Genomic DNA, 13,264 nt, shown 5'->3' on the forward strand with positions numbered 1-13,264 from the left:
CCTTGATTAGATCCACTAAACGTTTCATCCTCGTGATCAGCTCCAAATGATGTAAACGCAAAAGCATTGTTGTACATTCGGATATTCTTTCTGAATTCAGTACTTGTGGGATGTTCTCCAGTCAAAAGTTTTTGCATAAGAGTAGTCGGCATAGCAACAATATCGATTTTGACTTTTCCATTACTGCAGCAAAAAGAAAAATTTTGATTTGTTACTTGTTCTTCTTTAAAAAGCATGGCATGGCAATAGGGGCATCTTTCTGTCATCCCTTGTAAATTATGACGTCCAAAAAAATCAGAAGTTGAATCTTCACGGTATATACCTCTACGTTCACGAAGAATATTTGTCTCTTCAAAGTTATCGTGGCACGCACGATTCAAGTCGTGATCTCTGGCTAAATAGAGAATAAGGTTAGAAAGTTTGTTTTTGCGTTCCATTTCCATTTTACCTGTTGAAGATCGTGAGTTATTTTCGGGATCGGTGCTGTTGGTAGCGTCATTCTGAATCTCAGGTTCATTGTTAGAGTCTCTACTGCTGTTACTGGATCTCGGGGCTCTGGGAATGTTAATTCGACTTGATTGTCTTCTACCTCTGGGATTAGCTGATTCCGCTGCGTTGAATCTGGCTCTGCCTCTGCGTCGAGGACTACCTCCACTGAAATGAATAAATTCTTGATCACCAATGTTAGACATTTGTTATTGTTCGTGAAAAAAGGGGCTGAACAAAGTTAAAGCTTTTTTTTTTTTTTTTAAATTTATAGCTGTGACACCCAATTTTCGGAAACAGCTAATCAGTATTTTTTTTTCACTCAATGTTTAATGTACTGTGTTGGTCGGGACTTTCAGCCCCTCCCAGCTCACTCAATGCTAATACACATTTTTTCACTCAATGTTTTCTGTACTGTGATGGTCGGGACTTACAGCCCCTCCCAATTCACTCAATGCTAATACACATTTTTTACTCAATGTTTATGTACTGTGTAGGTCGGGACTTACAGCCCCTCCCAGCTCACTCAATGCTAATACACATTTTTTCACTCAATGTTTTATGTACTGTGATGGTCGGGACTTACAGCCCCTCCCAGCTCACTCAATGCTAATCCATATTTTTTTCACTCAATGTTTTATGTACTGTGATGGTCGGGACTTACAGCCCCTCCCAATTCACTCAATGCTAATCAATATTTTTTTCACTCAATGTTTTATGTACTGTGTAGGTCGGGACTTACAGCCCCTCCCAGCTCACTCAATGCTAATACACATTTTTTCACTCAATGTTTTATGTACTGTGATGGTCGGGACTTACAGCCCCTCCCAGCTCACTCAATGCTAATCCATATTTTTTTCACTCAATGTTTTATGTACTGTGATGGTCGGGACTTACAGCCCCTCCCAGCTCACTCAATGCTAATCCATATTTTTTTCACTCAATGTTTCATGTACTGTTTAGGTCGGGACTTACAGCCCCTCCCAGCTCACTCAATGCTAATCAATATTTTTTTCACTCAATGTTTTATATACTGTGTAGGTCGGGACTTACAGCCCCTCCCAGCTCACTCAATGCTAATACACATTTTTTCACTCAATGTTTTATGTACTGTGTAGGTCGGGACTTACAGCCCCTCCCAAGTCACTCAATGCTAATACACATTTTTTCACTCAGTGTTTTATGTACTGTGTAGGTCGGGACTTACAGCCCCTCCCAATTCACTCAATGTTTATTATTCCCATACATGTCGGTTGCTTCGACCTGCGCTTCGCTTGGCCGCGCAAAAAAAAAAAAAAAAAGAACAGTCCGAATTACTAAATAAGGTATATACTGCAAAGTCAAAACAATCATTATAATATTGATACATGTCGGTTGCTTCGACCTGCGCTTCGCTTGGCCGCGCAAAAAAAAAAAAAAAAGAACAGTCCGAATTACTAAATAAGGTATATACTGCAAAGTCAAAACAATCATTATAATATTGATAAGCAGCCCTTGGATGATGACCAGAGAAGTCCACAGAAGGGTTGTTAGAACCGAGCGTATGGACACGTATGAAACTTACTGGACAATCAAGCACCCTAACCTGTCAGATGATCGTAACAGCCGCCACAGTTATAGAGCACATTATCGTGTTAACAAGAGTACCTTTGAGTGGCTCGTCAATCGTTTAAGTAGATGTTCTGCTTATCTCGGATCGATTTTGCGCGGTGGATACTCTGTTGAAGTCCAAGTTGCGTGTGTGCTTTGGAGATTTGCCAACACCCATTTTGGTTATCGCATTGCTGAAACTCATCTTGGAGTAACTGCCGGATCGTTCAATAATTTCACAAACAGATTTATTGATGCCATGTTGGAGATTACTCCCGAAATTATAATGTGGCCTATCGACGACAGAGATAGGGCTTTAAACAATGCTCGTGAGTTTTCAGAACTTGGTGGACCTGATGCCACAACACTTTCTGGTGTACTAGGTGCGATTGATGGCAAGCTGGTCGTCATTCAAAAGCCAGCAATTAACGGAAATGCATATGTCGATAGAAAGAGCCACGCATCTATGAACTTAATGGCCATCACAGCCGCGCACTCGGTGGTAAAAGGTGGTAAAAAAGTACCAACTTAGACCACCTGCGGTGGTAAAAACCCTTGATTTTTTATCCCAGATGTGGTACAGGTGGTACGATTTCACTACCTCTGGTGGTAAAAAAAACAAATTTATACCACCAGAGGTGGTGCGTTTTATCCACCAGTGGTATCATTATACCACTTTAAATGGTTCAAACACTCCAACAGTTGTATCTTTTTACCACTTTAAACTGATGTATTGTTCCGTCTGTTGCATGTTTTTACCACTTTAAACTGATGTATTGTTCCGTCTGTTGCATGTTTTTACCACTTTATATTGATATATTGTTCCGTCCGTTGTTTGTTTTTACCACTTTAAAATGTCTTTTTGTTCATTCCGTTGCATATTTTTACAACTTTAAAATGTCTTTTTAATCATTCCGTTGCACTTTTATTACTTTAAAGCATTACATAATCGAAAAAAAATTTACGTATAAATACACAAAAACTGTGAAAAATTGGGGGTATGGAAAACGTTTTTATTGGTATTTATTTTGTATTTTCACTTCGAAGCTACTGAACGTGCATCCATATTATCACCAGAAAAAAATTAAATGGAAATATTAATTAACTTACTATCAACAAGATATAACGGCAAAAAAGTCTTTCAATAAACCTCATAAAGAGCCAAGGGAATCATAAGGTATAACAGCATATAAGATTAAGAAAAAAGTTGGACTTCCCTGAGAAATACAGCCTAAAATAAAAAATGTAGCCTAAAATAAAAAAATGTAGCCTAAAATAAAAAAATGTAGCCTAAAATAAAAAAAAAATCGCCCTAAAATTAGAAAATACAGACTAAAATAAAAAAAATGCAGGCTAAAAAATTTTTCTATGGCCTAAAAAACATTTCATCAGCCTGGAAGAAGCTTGTCTACATCTTGAAGCCTTTAATATCAGCACAGAAAAAGCTCTGAATCTATGCAACACAGTTAAAAAACGTAATGAAAATGTAATGTTATCTAGTACCTTCACCATATGTCACAAAGCGAATATACAAACTTTCTACGGAACTTATAAGCCAGGAATAGGATGAGTATTTATATATGCTATATTACCTTTTCTTTTTGTTTAGTCTTTTCTACAACCTGCGAGATTGTAATCATATCATAGATTACAAAACTTGGGTTGTGTAGATAAGAATTTACGAAGAGAAAGAAAAGAAAGAGAAAGAGAAAGAGAAAAAAAAAAAAAAAAAAAAAAAAAGTAAGTTTATTAATCCATTAAATTATTCAAAGTGCGAATTCTTTGAAATTTTTAGTAGTTATCTTCTAGGGCGGTGGATACGGTCGTCTTCTAAAGTCTGTTCAAGCTCTTCTACACCAGTATTCTCATTGCCGTGCAGAGGACTATTCCGTTCTTCCTCTAGTTCGGCAATAGAGGGAATAGTCTCTTCGTCATCCGACAAAGATCCTGCTTCCCGGGTTGACACGTTCTACAGAAAACGCATTAGAAACATAATAATAAATAATTGTGATTGTTTAGTCATTGTATTACCCTTTTTCCCAGTCTGTTGTGGGCTACACTTGCCAACAACCTTTCTGCTCCCCAGTAGTTCTGACATCTATCCAAGTCTATTTTACCTTTCTTGGCTAATCGTTCCAATATGATGATGTATTTCATCTTGATATCACGGGAAAGCTTGCCCCAGGTGCAATTCATCAACACAGCATTCTGAGATATCTCGATTTTTAACTCTCCCAAACAAGTTTTGGCATAATCTCTCAAAATATGAAGGAGAGATTTTAACTGCACGTTCTTTATTTCTTTGGATTCCAAACTCTCGTCTGGGTTGGGCTTCAATGCTGGCCGAATACATAACATAAACTCCCATAATGATTCGTTGTCAGTTGGCTTGTGAGTGGGATCCTTCTTACCGACAGGGTATCGAGCGATATCTCTACAGCTCAATGGTGCAGTTGTTGGTAAGACTAAATGAATATAAATGTTAAAGGTACATTAGAGTATGTTACATGTCTGATATAGTTACCTTCTTCAGGTGAGGAGGCAGTGGTGTTTTGAGAAAATAAGCGTTCAATAACAGCATCAAAACGATCGTTTAACTGAGAGTGGTTGGACTTGATGTCATTTTCTAATTTATAGATTTGCTGTTGCATTTCTTGCATGGTTCGAACAATGTCACTTGTATTGTATGCTGGCATTTTACTAAAAATTTGGAATGTTAAAAAGAAAGGACACTTTATATGGTACCATCAGCTATTTATGTACTTACCAAGTCATTATACGTCATATTCTTTACCTTATATTATGCTAAAATCTAAATAATTATTAGCGTTTCGCTGAGATTGAAATGTGGATCTACTAGTAAGCTAATTGCATTAAGTACTTAATGGTCAATTCATCATTACGTCTTTCCTTTCTTTATACTTCCCTCTATTTTTTTAAAAAAATGTCCACACGTAATGTCCCATGCCCCTTATGTGATAGTCTTTTCAATGACGATACTTCAATGCTTCAACATCAACGAAGAGAAAATTGTTCGCGTTTTGCCATAAGAAATATGATGAACGGTGACATTAGTCGTTTAAATGGTAATGCACAACATGTCTCTGAAGAATCTGCTTCTGAAGAGTATACTGATAATGATGTTGTAATGGAGGAACTTTCGGGTAATATCAAATTAAGTGAATAGCAAATGTTTTAGGCTAACTTACATTGTCTTGTCAGAAACGGCACACGAAGATATTTCAGTCACGTACGAAGATCCTATCAAGTTTAAGCATTTTGACCATGATTACGACTGGAATACGATTCAAACGTTTGGGATAGGTCTTATTAAACTTCTTGATCACAATGGCGTCTCCAGACAAGTTCAACGTGACGTGGTAAAGCATATCAATGATAATCTTCTATCTGCTTTTGACCCAGTTGCTGTTAAGGGTAAGCGATGTATTTACTTACAAACTTTTTATAACGCTAATCAAAACTTAGACTTGGGTGGTTTGGTTGCTTCCCACGAAGCTATTCATAGACTCCTTAACAAAGGCAGTATTAATACCGTCCAAATGTATGATGTGTGTCGTGATGGTTGTTATCTTTTCGATGATGATGTAGACCAATTGCATTGTATTAACCCTAGTTGTGGGAAAGGGCGTTACAAAGACCAGAAAAAAGCCGAAGCTTTGATCCATGCTGGTAGCAATACCCCTCAAGAAGCCTTCCAGACCATGGCTATATCTTCTGTGGGTGCTTCACTTGCGGAGCTATTAGTTGATGATGAAATCCGAGAAGATATGGAATATTCCCGTCAATTCAGCCAGTATGATGAAGAAGGCGTTTACATTGATATGTTCTCTGGTTCCGTGTATAAGGATTTTCTTCAACGAAACTTGCTTACCCGCAACGATGTCTGTCTTGTTTTGTATGTGGATGGCTTCCCTAATAAATCCAAACCAGGAAGTTCCCAGACATTAGTCCACTGTATAGTTATGAATATCCCTGCGTCCAAAAGGTATACATATTTAGCTGCCTTGCGAAAGTATCTGTTATGTTAGCTTACCTATTCATTTATAGAGCAAAGGAGTCAATGATGATTCCATTAGCTATTATACCCGGTCCTAAAAGCCCGAATACCTCATGAGTTTCTTAAAACCCATTATCAATGAGATTCAATCATTATGCTCAAGAGGTTTTCTAGTTGAAAAGAATAATGTCGTTGTCCACAAAAGCAAAGTCTTCTTGCTCGGTATGACTGGTGACATCCCAGGTATTGCTGACTTGATCAATCATCGTGGGTATACGAGCAAGTATGGTTGTAGAATATGTCGCGCAGCGGGTAGTCATCCTGAAGGTAACAATTATGGTATGTACTTTTTGAAGGCTGGCGATATGCGAACAAGACAACAGTTGATTGACGGTGACCTGGTAAATGATTCAGAATATGAATCTCAATATAATACTGATAATTTAAATTAAAAGTTTGATATGCTTGGTATTGATTCTTTAATTGGGTCTCTTTCTACCTTCACTGGCACCCCTTTTTTTCTTGGTGACGAAATGCATCTCATCGGTAGAGGACTTGGTACTTTGGTCTATTGTCTTTTGCACCCCCAAAAGAATCCAAAGTTCTATGACACAATAGTTGGTTGCAAAAATTACACGTTCGAGCTGATTACGCAAGACGGAAAAATTTTCGATTCAATCGATGAAAAGGTCAACCAAAGTAGGGTCAATATCCCATCAGCGTTCGAAGGAACATGGAACTCAGCTGTTGGTATCTCCAGAGCTGTTGATTACATCGACTTTCTTTTGTATGTTGTCCCAACAATTATACTTCCACTTGTACGAAGCAGTCAGTCTAGAACAGCTTTAATGAATTTGGTAGAGGGGTGCTCTATAGCTCTTCAATGGCGTATCTCACGAGAGGATATTACGAAGATGAAAAGGTAATACGAGTTTCTGATTCTACATAAACAAAATGAGACATTGATGCAAATTATTAGATGTTTCTACAAATGGCATACCTTTTTGAATGACGAAATCTGCCATAAAAGAATTAACGCACGAGTCTTCACAGCCAACAACCATTATTTGATGCATTTGCCTTTTTTGGTTGAAAAAATGGGACCGTTGAAATGCTATTCCTGTCGACCAATGGAGCGAACAATCAAGAAGTTTACCAACTTGATCAAATCTACGCATCTGATAGGGGCCAATGCATCGAATGTTCTCCGTCACCAAGCTAACTACAGCAAAATGGCCGTGAGACGTTTGGAAGCTATTCAGTTCCCTGAATCGATGGATCGTCCTGACACTTATCGGTCTCATTCTTCAGGTGTTCAAATCTGGTCTCCGTTTGTGGCGCAATCCTTGTCAGGTCCAGATGAAGAAGAGATATGCTTTGGGGTCCAAAGATCAAAAGTAATTGACGCATTGTATTCCTATTACGATCGTAAGGATGGTCATGCTATTGAAGCTTTGACCTCGTCGAGAATTGAAATTGCTGGTCGTGCATGGAAAGATGATTTGGTGTTTTCTTCTATCATGGACAGAACTTTGAAGAGACTCAAAACAAGAGCAAACAGTCATGTTCTGTTCCAGGCACCTAAAAGTACGGGCCATAGGTAAGTAAAGACTATATATTAACCATATCGAGGCTTACATTATAAATTATAGAACTCTTTCTGTTTGGTTTGTCGGTGTTGTGCACTGTTACTTCAGTCATGTCCAAGACGGCAATGTCAATTTTCTGGCTATCGTTGAGGTGATGAAACAGCAGCAGTTTGACAACTATAATGTCGTGACAGTTGCTCGCAATTCAAGAGGGGATCGGTATAAGAAGTACGCGGTAATATCGATTTCCAACATTCTTGAAGTTGTAGGTCTTGTTCGGTATTCTGCTTCAGATAACCTCTTCAAGGTTGTTTGGCCTTACATCAAGTATACCGATAAGATCGGCCATCGTCCTGCCGGCTCTTTGGGTGATCTTTAGACTGGTTTTCCTTTCTTTCTTCCGCTTTACGAAAAGTTTACAATAAAGCAATTCCTGTCATTGAATCGTCCCATGAAGTGAATGTTCTTTTATTTTTTTATTTTTAATTTATGTGTAGATATGTAAAAAAAGAAAAAAAAAAAATAGAAATTGGAAGTTCGTGATGGTACATTTTTACCACCGGTGGTACAATTTCACGTCCGGAAGTTCAAAAAATCAACCGGTGGTACATTTTTACCACCTAGTGAGCCGCTGTGCATATGCGATACCCGTACTCGGTTCATGTACGTAATAACTGGGCACTCCGGTAAGTTCGTATGGAAGGATAAAAAATGATATAGCAGCTTACCGTTTGTTATTATATTAAGGCAGAAACCATGATGCCCGAGTGTTTACTAGCAGTGTGATCTATCATAAACTTTTGTTTGATGTGGCCAGATGGGGTCCCGCAAACACTTATATTTTGGGAGGTAAACTCATTAATCATACCATAGTGTACAAATTATTAATGATGTGACCTAGATTCGGCTTACCCTTTGCTGCCAAACCTCATTGTTCCATTTCATGGCCGACGTGAAAGCACTGCAGAAGAAAAGATTTTCAATGAAATCTCTTCTAGTTCTCGCATAAAAATAGAAACATGCATTTGGTGGACTCACATCCCGGTGGAGATTCCTTTGGAAGCATTTGTATATGCTTAGTGTTGATAGAATGGCCAAAACTATCATATCTTGCTGTGATTTACACAACATTTGTATAAATCAAAATGACATTGAAGAGGCAGTGTTGGATGGAGGATTAGATTTCGAGGGTTTCGTGGAGGCAGATCGCCGAAACCAGTATAAAAACGAGGTGAATTTTGAACCCCCTCTTCCTTTTGATGGTACCAGCGCTACCATCGACGCAGCCGGGATGCGCCGTCTTAAGGCAATGTCTATCTTAAGAAGAAACAATATCATGAGGGGAACAGATAGACTTTCATAGTTTTCAAAAGGTTTTAATGAATTAAAAATTTTATTTTATTTAATTAATTATTGTTGTCAGTAGAAGATGTACCATTAAGATTGGTATCACTATCACCTCTTCGAATGGCTGCGAATCTATTCAGGATAGTCTCCATATCAGACATACGTCTACGTCTATGCTCTTCCATGTCAGCCTCTCGTCTACTTCTTACTTCTTCGAACATACGGTATCTCTCTCTGGTCTCTTGTCGCCGTCTTGCTTGCATATCTTCCAGTGCAATTTGTCGATTACGACTGATACGTTGCAACATGTTATCAACATCGAGAAGTCTTTGTTCTCGATCTTCCCTTTGTGATGCTGCCATGCGATCCATCATCTCTACACGAAGTTGGCGGGCACGTGCCATATGCTCGTCTGACAGCTGACGAGCAGCTTCAATAGGATCAGTTGATGAAGACTGCTCACCAGAAGTTCGACTATTTCTCGATGTACGGGTAGATCTTGGTGGAGGTGGTGCAGATGAAGGTGGAGGTGGAGGTTGTGCGGATGTATATGGAGGTGGAGGTGGAGGTGGTGCGGATGTATATGGAGGTGGAGGTGGAGGTGGGGCGGATGTATATGGAGGTGGAGGTGTGGATGAAGGTGGTGGTGGAGGTGTTGCGCCTGTCGATGTTGGTGGTGCTGCGGATGCTGATGTAGGTGTTGGTGTTGGTGTTGGTGGTTCGGTTGTTGGTGTTGAGGTTGGTACGGCTGTTGGTGTTGGTGTGGGTGTTGGTGTTGATGCTGTTGCTGGTGTTGGTGCTGGTGCTGGTGCTGTTGTTGGTGGGGGAGGTGCGGATGCTGATTCAAAAAATGATGGCACTGCAGGTCCTTCGTTGTTGGTAGAATCTCTAGCAGGATATCGATCAGCAAATGCTTTCTGAATTACAAGTTGATCAACTTCTGTAGGTCCCAAGTATGTTGTTTCAGGGACATCGGATCCAATAGCATTCATCAAATTGGCGTCGTTAAATCGTCTGTAAGACCGAATACCACTCTCTTGCATGTTGATGCTTTCGTAAATCACTTCAGGTTGGATGCTGGGATTATCCTGAGTAATCGTAGCAATTTCCTCGTAGTACGGCATGTTTGGAACAGTTCCACCAACTCCGGTTTCTCTTGCTGCATTTCATACTCTGGTAAAACGCTGCTTCATATCTGCCCACTTTCTTTGCATGCTTGTCCCACTATAGTTTGTCAAAAAAGCCGTGATTACATCAGTGGTAGCATTCTCAGCTAACTTTTCCTTCAGCAAAGCAGCCGAATGTACCCAGATAAGCTGCTTTAAGGCAGTATCGCTTCTTCTCAGCAAGTAGCTGTAGGTACCAGCCATAATTTCGAGGAGGATACAAATAGCTACATCAGACCATACATTGTAGGACCGTGAAGATAATTGTTCAGGCTCATCGTCATCATCAACGTTGGCGTTATTGTCAGCTTCGGTGTTGCCGTTGTTAACAGGAATGGTGTTTTGCTGAACGGTAGGATCGACAACAAACACAAAAGTGCCAGCGCGTCTGCCACGTCCACGTCTGCCTCCACGTCCACGACCACGTACATTGTTGGGGGCATTGTTATTAGCTTCGGTATTGTTAATAGTAAGGTAAGTGATAAAATGTATTTGACAAATTAAAGGGAAAGAAAAATAAAAATAAAAAAACACTGGATTTAAAGAAGTTCGTTATTTTATCATTTCCTTTTCAAGTAAACTATTTTGAAAACAAGATCACTTTGATCATGTTTTTATTTGATTCCTTATATGTATATGTATTATTTTGCCCAAATTTAGCTCTACCTTTCAGAGACTTTTTTCACTATTTTTGTATAAAAAATGCGCTATTTATTTTCGGTTTCCGATCTTGAGAGCACCTATTATTTCATTCCTATTTATGAACTCTTCTTCAGTTGTCAATTTAGTTGGAATGGTCTTATTTATTTTAGGATCTGTATAGTCCTTAGGTCTATTCAATTGTCGAGCAAACATGAAAGAGAATGGGCTACTACCAGTTCGGTTACGAATCTTGTAGTTACAGCATAACTGAGTAGCAGGAAGCAATTCATCCCATCTACTATTATCATTACCACACAATTTTCTCACTGTTGTTTTGCATGGAGAACAAAATAAAATATAAACCAAAAGTGATACTGTTAGAACTTGGATACCACTTTATTATGGACGAAAAAATATAATTAAAACGTATTGAGAAATGTATTGATAGTCTATGAGAAAAAATCACGGATATTTATATAAAGAACTGGGATAGTTCTAGGGAGGATATTAAGCGCCTTATTGAATCATGATGTAATAATCTGGTGATAGTAAATAATCAACATGTCTTTAAATTTAGCCCTTCCATACTGAGTATATAAATATTAGTCAGAGGGATCAACAGATATAACTGTCGTGTTTGGGCACGACTCACTTAAGGATAATTAAGCAAATAGTTTAAATAAATAAACTATGAAATTAAAACAACCTTTGATGTTGAATATCAACATACGCTTGTATACTGCTATACAACTTCTCCTACTTCGATTACATACTTCTATATTAAAGATTACATGATTGGCCTAAATACGATATACGAATGACAGTTGGATACAGAATGCTATACCACTGAGTTACGATATCACCGATCGAGAAGAGAAACTTCTCAGATCAACCAAGAATTATAAGAAAGAGAAACTTAGTATTAATAGTTCTCTCAATGGATTAGCTACCCAGAGAGAGAATAGAACAGCTATTAATATAAATGGTTCATTTACTTATATATTGATATAATTATACTGCTGAAAAGAGTATAAAGAAATAGTGTATGAATTAATGGATACCTAGCTTCTACGACCAAATATACAAATATCGATAAGACATTTTATATTTGGGATCGTAATTTATTCATTACAAAAATAATGAATAAATGATCAAATATTATGTTCTATTGGTAATTACACTTGACAAACAAGTATGCGTCTTTTACAGTAACCGTTGCATGATCTGATAAATAAGTGTTTCGTAATACTAAAGATTTATTAGAATACTCATGCTCCCGATCCACTGATATGGGACAACGTTAACTGGAAACAATTCTAGCGAGTAGTATCCATTTAATCCAAGGCGGGAAACAAAGTATAGATCTATTCCAAAACCAGAAAGGTTGACTCATCATTAAAACTCAGGAGAGTTGTGCAATATAAAAAGGATCAATTATTTCATAGCAGCAGAGTTCTTTTAGTCTATTTTTACCCCTAATAAAAATATACTTTTATCTCATTACTTTTCTATGTAATATTTTGTCAAATACCACAGAATGCGTTGGAAATAAGTGACATGTTTTTCATAAAGGAGGTTGGAAGATGCTTCAATCTATAGAGAGATTAGATAAGTAATTAAGTAGCGTTAAGTGTATGGTAGCTTACTTGGGCTCAGACAAGAATAAGCAGTGGATGATAGAGGAATTTGTAACATTAAACTGGTGAGGCACTAACAAAAGACGTAAAGGCTTAAGACGCGTACTATTTAATCTTTGAATAAACCACACGTAACAATAGCTTCCAAAGAAGACGGAAAAGGAAGCCAGAAAAAGCTGATGTATCTATAAACATACGTGAGGTAGAGCGCGTTAGTTCCTTCTATATGAGCAGTCCATCAAACAACATTTACGATAATCAAAACTTGCTTTCCCTCTGTAGCTATGAGTCTAATAAATCCTTCATATATTGAATGATAAAACCGTGTTTTAGGCTACTTTACATTGACTATGGAAGGAGTGGTAGTTAGAATAAGTCTAGCCGAAAATAAAGAAAGACACTTACAGATGACATGGAAGCAAAAAGTAATCAAGGTGTTCGAATTGACAAATAGACTTGACAATAAAAAAAAAACCAGTATTATCAAAACAGACAACCAATACAATAGGGGAAAAAAGTTACAATAGCTGCACAGTTTATGTTTTTTTTAAAAAAGAGCAAAAAAAAGAAATAGAAAAAGGGAGTGCAGACTTAGGGAAGACGTTTTATTTAAATATGGGACTATTTTTTATTTTTAGTACTACTATTGTTTGCGTCCGTGTTTTGTCTTAATGATAGGGTCTTCATCTTCACTGTATTCATATTTGCGGATGATCCTAATAGGTTCTCTCCGTTTTGGAGGAGCTAAAAAAAATAGGAAAAGAACAACCGGAGGCATTAGCAGAGGTA

General features: G+C 38.0%; 1 protein-coding gene across 1 annotated transcript; it reads right to left on the reverse strand.

Annotated features, from left to right (window-relative positions):
• Positions 1-9,089: 9,089 nt before the first annotated feature.
• Positions 9,090-12,397, reverse strand: EV154DRAFT_570782 (uncharacterized protein; the record flags this gene model as incomplete). Its single annotated transcript, XM_051606217.1, has 3 exons — positions 9,090-10,139; positions 10,203-10,648; positions 12,370-12,397. The coding sequence occupies 3 exons, from the start codon at positions 12,395-12,397 to the stop codon at positions 9,090-9,092; spliced, it is 1,524 nt and encodes a 507-aa protein (XP_051451172.1).
• Positions 12,398-13,264: the final 867 nt, after the last annotated feature.

The sequence above is a fragment of the Mucor mucedo genome (genome assembly GCF_025094135.1).
Source record: "Mucor mucedo strain NRRL 3635 chromosome Unknown EV154scaffold_200, whole genome shotgun sequence".
In the NCBI taxonomy this organism is placed as follows: domain Eukaryota; kingdom Fungi; phylum Mucoromycota; class Mucoromycetes; order Mucorales; family Mucoraceae; genus Mucor; species Mucor mucedo.